The sequence below is a fragment of the Emydura macquarii genome, unplaced genomic scaffold (genome assembly GCF_026122565.2).
Source record: "Emydura macquarii macquarii isolate MOO-44397 ecotype Brisbane River unplaced genomic scaffold, CSIRO-AGI_Emac_v2 contig_1348, whole genome shotgun sequence".
NCBI lineage: Eukaryota > Metazoa > Chordata > Testudines > Chelidae > Emydura > Emydura macquarii.
Window position 1 is genome coordinate 5403573 of NW_027131485.1, and position 15974 is coordinate 5419546.

The 15974-nt window shown below is 39.1% G+C and overlaps 1 protein-coding gene across 1 annotated transcript; it reads right to left on the reverse strand.

Annotated features, from left to right (window-relative positions):
- Window positions 1-2218: 2218 nt before the first annotated feature.
- KDELR2 (KDEL endoplasmic reticulum protein retention receptor 2) lies at window positions 2219-15934 on the reverse strand. The gene is made up of 5 exons (XM_067550956.1): window positions 15747-15934; window positions 6486-6586; window positions 4921-5079; window positions 3263-3515; window positions 2219-2398 (listed from the first exon to the last, which is right to left on the reverse strand). Exons 1-5 carry the CDS (start codon window positions 15835-15837, stop codon window positions 2364-2366), a joined length of 639 nt encoding a protein of 212 aa, XP_067407057.1. The 5' UTR covers window positions 15838-15934; the 3' UTR covers window positions 2219-2363.
- Between the last annotated feature and the right edge of the window lie 40 nt (window positions 15935-15974).

Below are 15974 nucleotides of genomic sequence, written 5' to 3' on the forward strand. Positions count from 1 at the left end.
AGAATGGAGCTACTTTGGGGATGAATCAGGGTCATGTACTGAAGACCTATCTGTAGGACCCCTACTCCATTTGTTGCAGAAGTTGGAAGGTGTATAGTGAATGAGGCAGAAGATTGCAAGAGAAAGGAGACCTTAATAACATCCTTTTAATGTAGTTTTTGTGTGTGTTTAATAATATTCCATGTTCACCTCATCCAAAGCTGGATATGTATTGAAAAAAAACAGAATTCCTGTACAGACCTCAGGAGAGAGTCTTTCTACTTACACAAGTGGCCACCTCAGAAAGGGAGATACCCACATCAAATGTATACTGTTTATGGGCTACAACTAGGATCAAAACCAGTCCTAACTTCAATGAGGAGAAAACAAACCTTACCCAAAAGTGTGGGTCAGAAACAGTAGATTTGCAAAAGACATGGAAGATGTGCGAGATGGAAACATCAGGGAGCAATGGGGAAAGGAGACGATATGAAAGGTAGAGAGAAATACACAAAATATGTGCAGAAATAAAAGAAAAAAGGATGTGGGGAAAGCAAGTCACAAACTAGCTGGATGGGGGTGAGAATAAAAAAGTGCCTCTAGTAATTGGACTGGTAGCTGAAAAACAATCTCATTTACATTTGAAGCTAAGTGGAATAGGGGTGAGAGAAATAAAGGGACCGATACCAGACAAATATAATTTAACTAAATGCAGGTCAATAGTAAGCAATAATATGAAATCTATCCAGGTACTTATTTGGCAGTCATTGCTGTAGTATCTGAACACCTCACAACCATTACTGGATGTTATCCTAACACCACCCGTGCTAAGGCACAGAGAACATTAAGTGACTTATCCAAGTTCATACAAAAATCGAGAGGCAAGAACTGAATCCAGTTCTCCTGAGTCCCAATCCAGCATTCAAAACAGTAGATCATCATCTGCCCCTTTGTGTTTGATCTACTCATCTTCTCTGTCACAGTTCTAAATCCAATCTAGTGCAACAACAGTTTTATTCCACTTTTAAGATAATTTTCTAGAAATTCATACTAACAGATGTTTCTGTATTTAAAGGTAATGCATCTATTTTCCCACAAACACCAGTACAACAACAATGAAATTAATTTAAACAACTGTCTGTTATGCCAATTGTTCATCCAGAAACAGGGTGATACAGAACCCTTATTTAAGAACAAAGATACAATTTACACCATTTCATAAAATGTTTATTTAGGATGGTAACACAGGATAAATCATGCAACAGCTCAGTAAAAAAGGGAATCATTTAAAGACTATAAAGAATGGTAATTGATGCTGTTGATTTTGAAACAAGTTTATAAAAATCATACTAATTGTCCAAAAGTGACACATTAAAAACCACTTGAAGCTGAACATGGACATTACTTGTATAAGTACTCATTAAAAAATTGAAGACATTGTTTAAAATGATCACTTACAGATTACTGCAATTGACAACTATCATGGGTTATTCATCCTTATAGCTGCAACAATATTACTACTAATGAAAGTAGGGCTCTACATCCAAAACAGTTTAACCATCTTTTCCTGAATAAAGAACACAATAGAAATATTTACCACTAAACCACACAGCCAAGCACCTTAGCCTCTCTAACCTGCACTGCCAACAAATATTTTATCACTTGGAATGCCTTCCTAAACAGGTCAAAGATACAGAGGGCATGCATCCTGGTGGCCACAAGAGTGAACTCCTTAATGTCCTTTAACAGTTAGCTTGTTTTTAAAAGGGAAGGAACCAAAGAGAGAAAACTCTAACAAAACATTATTGCCAATCTTAATGGCACTGACGTGTTTTCATAGGGAGCTCCCTATCAGCACATGGCATCACATCAAATATCAGTGGGTTCTGAGTTAAGTTGACAGATATAATTCACCTTTTGGAAAAATAAATATAGTGGAATGAAAATTGAAATGAGGGGGAAGAACAATGATTACCATCCATCAGGTAGCACACGTGTGTGCACTGAAATAAATCAGTAATTTAAAGATCCTTGAAAATTAAAAAAAAATAGTTTGTACTTATTTCTGATCATAAACAACCTCACAAAACCTCACTTTTGGAACTATTGAAATTGAAACTACACACTGAATTTAATAATACAGTATAAGTTTCTTTATGTAAAAAATCTTTATACACAGTAATAAAAAAGATAAAGGCAAGATGCATCAAACAGAAATCTGCTGGTTGTTTTTCCTCTGTTCTTACAGAGCCACTGATGACTATCTGCGCTAAAAAGAGTTGTGTTTCTGACTTTCTGTCTCAAGCATCTTCGCCTTTGCTTGTGGTAAGGATTGTTCTGTCCAAGCATCCGGAAGGACAGATGCTGGTGATGATTTTTGGCACTTACGCTGGCAAACTGAGCTTCTTTCCCTTTAGTACTGGGGAAAAAAAGAGAAAACAGTTACTAAATACATAGCTGTATCCATGGACAAATAGTAAATTGTTAAAGTATGTGAAGGAATACAATTTATCATATGGAATCACTTCTTTAAAAGGAGTATTCTATAATCAGGTCCTCCTAATTCTCAACTCCCTGCCATTAAATTCCCTGGGAAGAGTATATGAAGAGAAGAGACTGTTCCACTCTGCCCCCTTGTGTACACATGGGAATTCTTCAATTCTAGCATCATGAATTTTGCCAGGTCCCAGGGTATGCTAACAAGTCATCAATGAACCAGTAGTGGTAATCCACCATAGTGGGCCTGACCAAAATAACATGATTTACAAATATACAACTTTTGGGTAACAGAAAAGGGGGACTACAAGGAGGAGCAGAATAGCTAACAGACTCTACTGGGCTGATCGTTTCTTGGACCAGCATAAAACAAACACTCTCATATCCTATTTCTCCAAGAAGTCTTATCCATCTTGAAAGACACTCACAGTATCCTTTGGACTCGTTCTACCAATTTAGACAGTATGGAATAGCTGTGCTGATTGTATAGGGTTCAAGAAGCATGGATGACATGATTGTTCCAAGGAAAAGGTGCAATGTGAATACCGTGAATCACATAGTTTTAACTGTCAGAGAGGCTCATCAGAACCATAGTTCCACCTCTAGTACAGACAGGCCCTCAAAAGGCTCAGAATTACCAAAGAAAGTACTGTAATCATTTACACATAATATTAATAAGTTGGTGACCTCAGTGGAGAGAATCAGTTAGAAAAAAGTCTATTAACCATGCTTGACACTACAGGGTATTAGAATACAACCTGATGCTGTGAGTTACTATACTACTTACCTTTTGTAACATACAAATAGAAGAAGTCGCAGTAAAGAATGGTCTGGACCACACCAGCAACAACAGCTATGAGGTCAAAGAATCCTTCAAAATAGTAGCGCCAAATCCAATTGATTAGGTACAAGGCACGATATAGACCCAAGAAGAAAAGATAGTGAGTGGTGATGGTCTCAGCTTCCCCAGTTTTACTGATCATAAAAAGCTGGGGGAGGATAGCAACTGATTCAAGATAGATGGAGAAGGTCCACAAGATCTGAAAGAAAAAAGGCAAGTATATTCCATACCACTAATTTTCTTCCATACCAGCAATTGTAGACAGGAGAATCTCTGAATCAACTATGTAATGAGCCTGCAGCAGTAGTTTGCTGATGAAATCAATGCTTCCTAGTATGTGCCTTTCAGTAAAGATTTGCAGCACCCTGAAATTCATTCTTGATTCTGTGAGATGCTGAGTGGTCCCAAATTGTTGAGGGCACTTTTCATCTCATTAGATCAGCTTTTAAACAAAGAGTCTTAGGCTAGTAAATTGAGAGTGAATTCCCCTATTTTTTTTTTCTTCATTTCCCCCCACAATTAGGGCCTGATCCTGCACAAACTGAAGACAGTAGCAAAACTCCTATAGACTTCACTTGTTGCAGGGTCAGATCCTAATTGTGAAAAAAGTAAAAGAAAAATGGAGGAAAAAACCCTTCAGTTGACCAGAAGAGAATTTTTATTTGTTTACTTTATTAACTGAGGAAAGAAACTATCAATCTACAATTGTTGTGTGCTCTCCAGATAAAAAAGATAAAATTCCATTTTATGCCTAAATGGAAATAACATCCTGCCATAAGTTTTGCAACATCAATGGAAATCAAAACAATCAAGCATTTTAAGACTGACTGAAAGCTCATAAATCAACAGAAAAAAAAAGATTTAAAAACAAAATGTGATGAAGGACATCACGACAAAAACACTTTCCTTAATGAAACCTGCTAACACCGTGGTCTAAGAAAAATTCAGTTAACTCCAATTAAAATATACACAGGAAGGTATATTTTATACTACAGTGAAGCATTTCTGCACTGATAAATGATAAACAAATGTACTATATTTCTAGTGTGGCTACAAATACTCTAGAAGTTTGAAATACACTATAATGATGCAGAATTTCAGAATTTTTGTAGTTCTTCTTCGTTTCACCAGATGGCACCAAATACTCACCAGCTGCCAATCTGGTAAGCTTGAAAAGTGCCAGAAAACATAAGACAAATAATACTACTGGATTAATATCACAGTCATGAGTGTGAGGGAAACAATATATCCTTTTGATCGATAAAATAATGTGAAGTGAATCAATTTGAGCACTAAATCCAGGCTTTAAAAGAGCTTAACTTGCATTCTTTATACAGACTAAATTCTAACTGAAGTCTAAAGAGTTTAAAGACGTGTTAGGAGTGCAGGGACCAAGCCCATATCTGTCATAGGATGTATTTTACAAATGGGCTTTTAGAAAAAAAGTGTCTCTGATGTCTAATACACCATCTTTTTTTTTTTTTTTTTTTTTTAAATACTGAAACAATTCTAACTGTTGACAGAATAATTTAAATAGTTACACCATTTTTACACTATTACAGAATTCCAACCAACTTAAAATACCAGAAAAAACCTCAACCAACCTCTAGAGGGGAGAAGTCATGATTGACGAGAAATGAGAGCCCACCAACAGGAACCACCAGAAACTCCACTCGGAAGGTATCATGGTTTCCATCGTAGGTAGCCTTAAATTTCATGTAGATCAGGTATACAGTGGCATATGAGCAAGCAATGTAGATAAGCTAATAAGATAAAAAACAGAACACAAATATAAGTAGCTGCACTCCTTAAAAAATACATTACTGTTTACAAGAAAACCTCCAAATTTTCTGGGGTTTTTTTTTGGTCTGTTTGACACTGCAAAAGAATACAAGGAGTGAACAGTGTTTTACTTCTCTCGGTAGAGTACTAATTCAAAAGCCAATGATTCTTGCTTCTACGTTTTTAATCTAAATAATTACAGAAATTATAACCTGCTGACTATTGTCATACAGGATGCAAGGCAGTTTCCATTATAACCCTCTATTTTCACATTTCACCTTTAGGTCTATATTTTTCTATACCTTGCTTCTGGCTAATGGTGACTAAAGGAAGTTTCAACAAAACTCAGATGTTTGGGTGAAGAGGACTTGGAGGAAAAATACATTTCCCTTATTGTAGAAATATTGTGAAGGAGATACAAAAAACTGCAAAACATTTGAACTTAAAATTGTACATATGCATAATCCATTAATAGTATATACTTTGGGATTTCTGAAAAATATGAAATTATTAATGTTTGAAAATTACAGTGCAGCATGCACATCAATATTAGAAAATTTATGCAGTGATCAGAAACACAGATGTGATCCTCATGCATGCTCTGGCATGTAGCTATAGCATCATGCTTATTCAATGGAGCTGATCTAACACTTTAAAAGCCACGTAGCCTGGAAAAAGAGCACATGGCTAGAAGCTCTGACCTGTTGATTTCTATTTCCATCTCTATCACTGACTGGCCATCATACTGCACACATTGTGCTTTGTTTGTTTGTCAGACTCTGTAAAAATAATGTTTTAAAAAGCAAAAATAAAAATAGATAAGTATATTCAAATACATCTGGAGTAACAAAACATGACCCCATCAATGTCCAGAGGACACACATTAAAGTGAATGTGAAAGTTGAAGAAATATAATCTAGTGGTGGTTAGTGTGTTGGACTGGGACTCAAGATTCCAAGGGCATGTTCTTGGCTCTGTTGTTAACGTCCTGAAAAACCTTGGGAAGTCAGCTATCTGTGCCTCAGTTTACCTATTTGTAAAAATCAGTATAAGGTTTATCTTACAGTGCTGTTATAACTGATATTCATAAAGCTCTAAATGCCATGATGAAAAGTGCCATTTATTATACAGCTTTTAACAAATTACTCCTTTTCTATAGTTGCAAATTCATTTGATCTACATGTCATATTTCCTCACATTAACAGCTTTTAGAAGGTTTGTTTGGTGGGAAAGAGTATTTGTACAGAGTGCAAATTTCCATATACTTTGTCTGAAGCTCCCTTGTCTTTATTTAAGTTACCAATTCAGAGACCATCACCTACCACAAGAGGCTTTTGTTATGTGCAAAACAATAATTAACCTCTCTCACTTTTACAGTATACTGTACCTTCATAGATGTGTTATATAATGAAATGAATGCAGTAAAGAGATCCAGATAACGGGTAGTGAAGACCAGTGCAAAGAGAAGCTGGCTTTTCCCAGAAATACCTAAAGCAATAAATGAAATAATTATTATATATAACAAAGGACAATGTTCTTTAAAATATTTGCTGCTGAAGATGTAGAAATAAAGGATGAAAATGCAAGAGTAAATCCCTCATTTCCAAGTGGCTGACTGCACAATGAGGACAGAGGCGGACTTCTCAGACTAACAGAAGCACCAACAGTGTTGTGAGTTTGTGCATCTTAGCAATATCAAACTGAAGTGCATTGGCATCACTAAACTATGCAATGGAAAAGGTGCTAGCATGATACACGATTTAGTGAGTTATTAGAAGCCATTCACTGATAGCGCACAGAGTTTGCAGATCATACTTTTGGAGGTTATGCCATCTGTTCAGTATCACCACTGGTGGTTCCTATATAGCAGGGCTCATTATATTAGCAGGTATTAGCTTTGTATTGTAATAGTGTTGTCACTGCCCCTGTACATTAGCTACATGCTGGACATCTCAAAAGGCTCAAGGATAGAACATGTGAACAGCAGATATTGCACATTCAGGGATAAGAAGAGCACATAAGCACTAGTTACTTAATGACCTGAAAGGAATAAAAGCTATTTTAACAGTGCATATGGCAATCTAATCTTATAGTTCAATTGCTCCACATGACTGGGCAACAAAATTCTATATTGAATAGTCAGCAAGTGTGCTTATCAGTATGTACAGTAACATTTACAAAAGTACTAAGTGACAGAGGAGCCTAAATCTTATTTTAAAAAATGACTTTGAAAGTGGGATTCAGGCTTGTAGAGCCAATCCTGCAAGACTTAGTATGAGCATAACTTCACGCACTGTGAGTAGTTCCATTGTAGTCAATGAGCCTTAGGTGCTTTTGAAAATGTTACCTGTGGTGTCCTTGCCTGATATTACCATTCTGATCTGATACTCTGATGTGAGCAGTGACATCACCTGCTCTACATTTCTCTTACCACATGACCATCCTCATTCCTAATTGTTTTGGGGAAAGTAGTTTATCCAATATTTTAGCTAAACAGATTAATCTGTTCAAAGGCTCAGAGACACAGAGTAAGAAATGTCTAGCATTTATAGATCTGTCCTGTTTTATAGCAAGTCATAAAAGTTAAGACCTGGCACTGCAAATCTTTACTCCTCTTTTTTAAGGTCCATTGAACTAATTCCAGAGTAAGGGCTTTTAGGATCAGGCCCTTAAAAAACACAGAGAATTCAACCATGATGCTGCTCTCCATGCAGGAGAGGGAACTGCTTTGAGTAAAGTTTCCCACAAATAAAACAATACATTGCACCTAAATGAACTGTGTTTACACATATAGTCCTGTATTATTTGAGTATCTTAATTGTAATGATTTGTTAATACACTTTATAAATAATGCAAAGCAAATTACAACATAAATGCAGGCAGGGTTGGAGAATCACCAACTAGCAAATCTAGTGAGTGATCTAGACTGCAGGCTATTCCAAGATATTAGGGAAAATGTTGAGATTCCTCTCAAGATGCTCCCGAGATCCTTTGGCTAGCAAGTGTCTGATAAAATAAAGCTTCAGTACACCTACATCCTCCGGTTGTGGAAATGAACAAAGAACTTTCTGTCTCTTCTCCCTGCTCCAGAAGCTCTTGGCTACTATCACAGGTGTAAGAACCGACTATTCAATCCCATCCCAGCAAATTATTTTTCTTCTCCCCCATGAATAAATCCTATTCTGGCTTCTGCTCCCTAGCTTTGCCAAGAAGCAATTGCATAAAACTGACATGATTTTGAGAGCCTAACTATTTCCCACAGTCAGGGAGGATAACAGCAGTTCAAACTAACTACATTCTGGTCAGTTTCACTTTGCTATTGTTGCTGAGGCAAAGCAATGAGCAGCAGCAGAGCCACTGGAACTTCTTGTTTAGGGACATAGGAAGAAAACACTATCTCAGTTACCCTTTCAAATACGAACCAAATGTCGCAATTATAAGGGCTAGAAACTTAATTTTCTTTTTCTTTTTTTAAATGAAAACTTAAGTTAAGCCCCCACTCACCATTAGCCATAACTGAATGGAACTCTCAAGCCCTGAAAATGGGCAGAAGAATATTTTGAATATAAAATAAATCCATTTAGTTGGCCCCTGAAGTCCAGACCAGCCATGGATACCTGGCATCAGGTACACCCGTAGGCTTCAATCTGTCTACTGTGGAAAGTCAAGATTTTCTCCAAAAAAAATCCAAAATGAATCCCTCCAAACCCTTGTAGTTTTTACAAAAAAGATAAAAATCTTTCTAAAATGGAACTGTTTGGAGAAAATATGGACCTGCCTTTCCCATACAAGTTGGCTACAACCTCTAGTAAGGTTCAGTGATGAGTGTGAAGTCATCAGCACAGTGTAGCAGCTGATACCATGGAAGGTATTGATTCCAGGACCTCCCAGATGAAAAAAGGTCAATTTTATATTAAAAATGTGCATAATGCCCCTCTTACCCTGCTCACCGACAGCATTCATCATGTTGTTCGACAGCCCTTGCAATTCAAGTTATCTTTAACGCTTGGCAAGGGATATTGCAGAAGAGCAAATCAATTTCAGGCTGTAATTTGCAGAGCAAACAATCTAACTTGATTTGAAATGGATTACAGAAAACAATCTGTACCTGACAGTTTATGGAAGAACATGATTTAGCACCTTATATTGACTTCCATGTCATAAAGAGGAAATTTATAATGGTATTAAATAAAGTTAGCAGCAACAGTATGGAGTTCAACAGCAAAGAGATTCCTAGTAATTATTTCTGAGTTGCTGTTTGGTGTGGTAAATATTTTTCTGAGCACTTAATTCAAAAGCTGAAATAAGCAGTTTGGCTATCTAAAATCCGTTTTCTTCCAAAACTCTAAAGAACAGCACCACATGAGTTAATTTGCTATCCCTTTGGATTTCTTCCTCTAACTTAATCTAATACATTCCCAGAACAATTTATGGCAGGGGGTCTCAAACACTGATAGTGTGATCCACTTCTCATATACAGACATTGTCTTGTAGTCTCCCCTTCCCTATTACAAACCACCTCCTCCTTGTGACCTCTGTCCCCATTTCCTCTGCTTCTCTTAGGAAGCAGTGGCTCTGAGTAGAGGTACATAAGGTGAACCACCTCATTTCCAGCTGCTTTTTCAGACCTCCAAGCTCTTCTTGGAACACCAACCTTGGACACACACAAAAGCAGATGGAAAAGGAGTAAGCGCTATGTGACTTGCCAGCTCTCCATGGACCATAAACTACAGTTTGGGAATCACTCATTTCTGGATTTTAAATTTCTCTTTAGTTTGGGGGCACACTGTTAAACCATCTGTTGGTTTGCTCACACTCTTCCTTAAAGTCTAAGTCATAGGATGTAAGCATGTTGGTGTTGAGTTACAAACTACTCTAATAAACAAGCTTCGTAAGTGATAGCATAAAGCCCTCAAGAGTAGGTTATTCATCAGTGACTCTTGAAGTGTTAACTGGCACTATTATAATGGCAGATGTGCTTATGGAATGGCTTTACAGACAAATTTGTGTAAATTCGTGTTTACTGAATTCTTAGAATATAACAAACTCTGACGTAGCAAACTCCCATGGGGAAAATCATAGAATTATAAAAATGTAGGGCTGGAAGGGACCTTGAGAAATCATCATGTCCAGCCCTCATGTGCTGAGGCAGGACCAAATCAACAAACAAGACCTGACAGCTGTTTGTCTATCCTGTTCTTAAAAACCTCCAATGATGAGGATACAACAACCTCCATTGGAAGCCTATTCCAAGGCTTAAAACTACCCTTATGGTTAGAAAGCTTTTCCTAATATCTAACCTAAATCTTCCTTGCTGCAAATTAAGCCCTTTATTTCTCGTCCTACTTTCAGTGGACATGGAGAACAATTGGTCATGATCCGCTTTATAACAACCCTTAACATATTCAAAGACTTATCAGGTCCCCCCTCAGTCTTCTTTTCTCAAGACTAAACATGCCCAGTTTTGTTTTGTTTTATTTCCTGATTGGTCAGGTTTCCTAAATGTTTTATCATTTTTGTTGCTCTCCTCACCTGTTTGTCCACATCATGTGGTGCCCAGAGCGGGACACAGTATTCTAGCTGTGGCAGCACCGCTGCTGAGTAAATCAAAACAATTCCTTACATAGGACACTCCTGTTAATACATCCCAGAATGATACTACACTTTTTTTGCAACTGTATCACATTACCGACTCATATTAAGTTTATGATCCATTATTACATCCAGATCCTTTTCAACAGTGCTACCACATAGCCAGTTATTCCCCATATTGTAAGTGTCCATTTGATTTTTCCTTTCTAAATGAAGTACTTTGCACCTGTCTTTATTCAATTTCATCTTGCTGAATTCAGATCAATTCAACAATCTGTCAAGGTCATTTTGAATTCTAATCTGGTCCTCCAAAGTGCTTGCAACTCATCCCAGCTTGGTGTCATCTGCAAATTGTAGAAGTATTCTCTCCACTCCAAAATCCAAGTCATTAATGAAAATATTGACTAGTACTAGACCCAGAATTGACTCCTGGAGGACCCCACTAGGTACACCCTTCAAGTTTGACAGCAAACCATTGATAACCACTCTTTCAGTGCAGTTTTTCAATCAGTTGTACACTCATTTTGTAGTAATTTCATCTAGACAGCATTTTCATGATTTGTTTATAAGCATGTCATGTGGGACTGTGTCAAAAGCTTTACTAAAATCAAGTTTTCACACATCTACTGCTTCCCTGTATCCACTAGGCCAGCAACCCTGTCAAAGAAGGAAATTTTGCCTTGGTTTGCATGACTTGTTCTTGACAAATCTGTGCTGGCTATTCCTTATAACCCTATTATCCTCTAGGTGCTTACAAATTTGTTCCGGTATCTTTCCAGGTATCAAAGTTAGGCTCACTGGTCTATAATCCCCTGAGTCCTCTTTGTTTTCCTTTTTAAAAGCTAGATACTATGTTTGTCCTTCTCCAGCCCTCTGGGACCAAGCCTGTCTTCCATGAATTCTCAAAGATAAACTGCTAACAATTCCAAGATTGCTTCAGCTCATTCTTTAAATACCCTAGGATGAATTTCATCAGGCTCTGCTGAGTTGAATACATTTAACATACCTAAATATTCTTGAATTTGGTCTTTTCCTATTTTGACTTGCATTCCTTCCCCCTTGTTGTTTAATATTAATTGTGTTGAGTATCTGGTCACCATTAACCTTTTTAGTGAAGACTGAAGCAAAATAGGCATTAAATGCCTCAGTCTTCTTGATGTCATCACTTATTAGCTCTCCCTCCCCAGTAAGTAGAGGACCTACACTTCCCTTCATGTTTCTCTTGCTCATAATGTATTTAAAGAACTTCTTATTGCTTTCTATGTCCCTTGCTAGGTGTAACTCATTTTGTCTTAGCTTTTCTTATTTTGTCTGTATATACATTCTTTTGCTATTCTTTTGTATTCATCCTTGTAATTTGTCCATGTTTCCATTTTTTGTTAGATTCCTTTTTGATTTTCAAGTCATTAAAGAGCTCCTGGTGGAGCCATATTAGCTTCTTCCTATCTTTCCTTCACATTGGGATAGTTTGCAATTGGGCCTTTAATACTGTCTCCTTGCAAAACTGCAGCTCTCTTGAACTCCTTTTTCCCTAAGATTTTCTCCCCACATGAACTGACTTACCAGTTCTCGGAGTTTGTTAACGTCTGCTTTTTTGAAGTCCACTGTCATTGTTCTTTTGCTTTCACTCCTTCCTTTCCTTAGAACCATAAAATCTATTATTTCAGGATCACTTGCACCCTCCGAAGGAATGAGCCTCTAAAGAGAAGCCCATGCTAAACTTAGTTTCACTAATTCTTGTTAGTTAGAGGCTTGAGCCCTAAGATAAAAGAAAAGAAGGATCGGAAATCCTTCTCCCTAGTTCCATCTGATTTTTCTTTCAGAAAATAAACCCTGGTAAATTTATCTCCATCTCACAAAGAGGCATAGATAAGAGCATAAAGCAGATTTTTCCCCACTAGAAGAGCAAAGGAAAAGTAGGTTATTAATGTTCTTTTAGCAGGGCATTCTGGGAGTGGGAGGAGTCTGGAGCCCTATTTAACACAAGCTCTTCCACTTCTTAGCGCTAGAAAAAGCAGCCCCCAAAGGAGATGTTATACCTCTATAACTTATTGGAGACAAAGGCAAAGGCTTATTTGTTTGCAAAAACCTACTAACTCTAGAGAAAATGACTTTGGGGAGCCAGTAGCATTTTGATCATTAAGCACCTTTGGGGGATAGGAGAAGGAACTAAATTCTATTTTATATTGTATGTCTGCTGATATAATAAATACCCCAGTATTCCAAAAAGGTCACATAAGAAGTCTGATGGAGCAGGGAATTGAAGATGGATCTTCTGAATCTCAGGCTAACACTTTAACCACTTAAGCAGTAGAAAATACAGCCTTCCATCTTAGTCCAATATAGCCCTTCCTCAGTACCTCATGTGCCTCGGGTGAAAGGCTTTTTAACCAACTAATCCCAAACCACAAGCCTTTCTCTGCATGTTTTCTTGACATGGGGCCCAGTAAGCCAAAAGTCGCATTTGCATAACTTACATCAGGAGTGATTTGTAGAACTGGGCTCTTTGACTGTAACCTCTACTGGCAAGGCTTCAGTTTTAAGTAACATTAACTTGCAGGGACCTTTATAAATAGTTCTGAACTGTCACTACATTTACATCCTAGGCTCACTGCTAGATGTCTTAATAAAGTTTGTTAGAAAACATGTTACTTATGTATCATGACAAATCTTGTAACTCAAAACTGGCAGCTTTAAAAACCAGGTTCCCCAAACTACCAAGTGAATAGTGACTGTATCCGACACAAGATATCGGTCTTTCCATATTCTTCACCTTTCCACAACTAGCTTGCTTATTCATAGCCTATGCTAAAAAATATTAGATGCACTGTGCAGGTAGTTTATTAGATATTTTAATTCAGGGAGTGTGGTTTACAGATGCTTCACATCATACTACCTTTACTTAAAGTCCATTTTATCTCCCCATTCTCAGTCCCTCTAGGGCTCTTAATTTACAATAACTCTCCACTTGTACTTTGTTAGCCCAACACAATAGCTTCACTATAAGAATTAGTACCTAGGGAACACTTCATGCCAACAAGTGACAGCAAGAACTAGTTACAGGAATACCCACTCTCACTGAGGGCCAAAAGAAGCTCTAGTTGAAGACCAGGTTGTAGGAGAATTGGTATTGCATATTATTTAACACACATATATGGAGCAGCTAGATTGAATTACTGGTGCAGCAGTATTTCTAGCTTTCTGGAACAATTTACAATAGTAGAAAACTGCTTTCAAAGCTATTCCAGATAGCTCTACTGTTCAGAGTGAAGTAGTAGAAGCCCCATCACTTTTTTCTATAGATACAGATTCCAAAGCCAGAAGAGACTGTTATGATAATCTTCTAGTCTGACCTCCTGTAGAAAAGGCTATATAAACCATCCCCAAAATGATTCCTAGAGAATATCTTTCAGAAAAACATCCAACTTTGATTTAAAAACTTCCAGTGATAGAGAATCCACTATGACCCTTGGTACTTTTTTTTTTTTTTTTTTTTTTTAAACCACCATCCAGGGGATACCTCCACACACTGGGGGTTCCCCTTACTTAAACACAAACCAGTCCAGGGAAGCCCCACTCTGTAGCAGCAGAGGATTAAAAATATGACTAGATGAAGCACTAGTAAATGTACAACAGGAAACAAGCCTTCCCCAGATGCAGCGATAGTGAATTTATGCAGCTAGATTATAGACCCATGAGGATAGTAATCCTGAAAAGCTGACACCACTGTACAGTCAGAATTCAACAGCATCCCTGTTTCTAGAAGCTAATCCACCACACCTTCAGTTAGCTGCCACGTCAGATTAGGCCAGGAATCCCAGTTGAGAGCCTATTCTCAAACCCGGATTCAGTCATTCACTTCCAATTTTCTACTGCAGTTGGCAATGTGAGAAACTGCTCCAAAACCTGGAATCTAATAGGATAGCAACGTAACGCCTTTAGAAAAAGGAATTAAGAGTGTAAATTAGTGTGGTTACATCTAAAATAGGAAGACAGCAAGAGAAACTTCAGGGTTTGCAAACTGCAAAGTCAGCTACTCCAAACATCTGCACCAAAACCTGCTCTTTGCAAATGAGATCTGAGTTTAAAGAAGGAAAGTATACAGGAAGAGAGGAAAATTTAGCCTGGACACCGACGGCTCACTTCAAATTAAGAAACTAATTTTATTTCTGCAACTCAGATGTAGTGAGTTGTGCAAAGTGACGTTTGCTTGCAATCCGGGAGAGTCGTTCCTTCCCTCCTGCAAAAGTCCAACCCAGCTCCCCCATTCATTCGCGACTGGTCAGTTACATAAGGAATGAGCAGCAAACTGTAGGATGGGAGAAAGTACTAGTGCTTTCTGCAGCGCGTCAGGGATTGAAGCATGAATAACTGCAACTGCTTAAAGCCATCAAATCTTTAACATAATCAGAGCTGTCACAAGAGGAGGCAATGGAAGGGCAGCGGCTTTATTTAGAGCTACCCCAGTCCTGGGATGTTTTTGGAGGAAGCAGGGGCAAGAACGACAGTCTCCCTGATCACCATTTACCCAAGTCTCTCACATTTGGGAAGGGCAAATCTTCATGGTATGTACACTGGGGACAGCTCTCCAGAGAAACTCCCACTTCTCCATGGTGCAGGGGATTTCCTGAGTACCCCATGCAGAGGAGGGGGTCCCTGCAGCAGCTGGAGCAGCCAGACACACCCCCACACACAAAAATCCCCCTCTCCCATCGCCAGCAAAGGCACCGATTCCCACCTCAGTGCCCCGGGGCGGGCGTGAGGGAGGAACCCCCTTCGATGCCCCATCCCCTGGCAAGTGGGACAACTCCTGGGGCGGCGGGCCCCACGCCTCGAGGGGAGGGCAGAAACCCCCGTGGAAAAGCGGGTTTCCACGCAGAAGGGGCTGAGAACAGACCACGAGAGCGAGCCACTTCAGCCCCCTCCCCGCCACCGGTCCGGTCCCCTCCCCGCACTGGAAAATCAGGCCCCGCTCCCCCGCCTCGGGTCGGTCCGTTCCGCCCAGGGAACGGCAGGCCCCGCTTCCCCAGCTCCGTCCGGCCCCCCGGGCACGCACCGGCGCAAGAACGGGTCTTCCAGATCTTGAGCAGCAGGATGATGATGGCCGCCAGATGGGACAGGTCCCCGGTGAGGCGGAAGATGTTCATGGCGGAGGTAGGGGAGCCTGAAACCGGGGACCGAAGATGGCGAGAGCTCAGCGGGCACCGAGCGACGTGGCCCGGAGACGTGGCCAGACAGCCAGCGCGCCCAGTGCACGCTGGGAAACCGGAGCGGGAGGCCCCGC

Bases quoted from the DNA above. Each gene is read 5' to 3' on its own strand.
- KDELR2 (XM_067550956.1), bottom strand. From the start codon at position 15,837: ATGAACATCTTCCGCCTCACCGGGGACCTGTCCCATCTGGCGGCCATC. The intron at 6,587-15,746 runs GTGCGTGCCCGG...TTATTGCTTTAG, and splicing joins GAAGACCCGTTCTTGCGCCG to GTATTTCTGGGAAAAGCCAG. The intron at 3,516-4,920 runs GTTGGTTGAGGT...TTTTTCTTTCAG, and splicing joins ATGACTTCTCCCCTCTAGAG to ATCTTGTGGACCTTCTCCAT.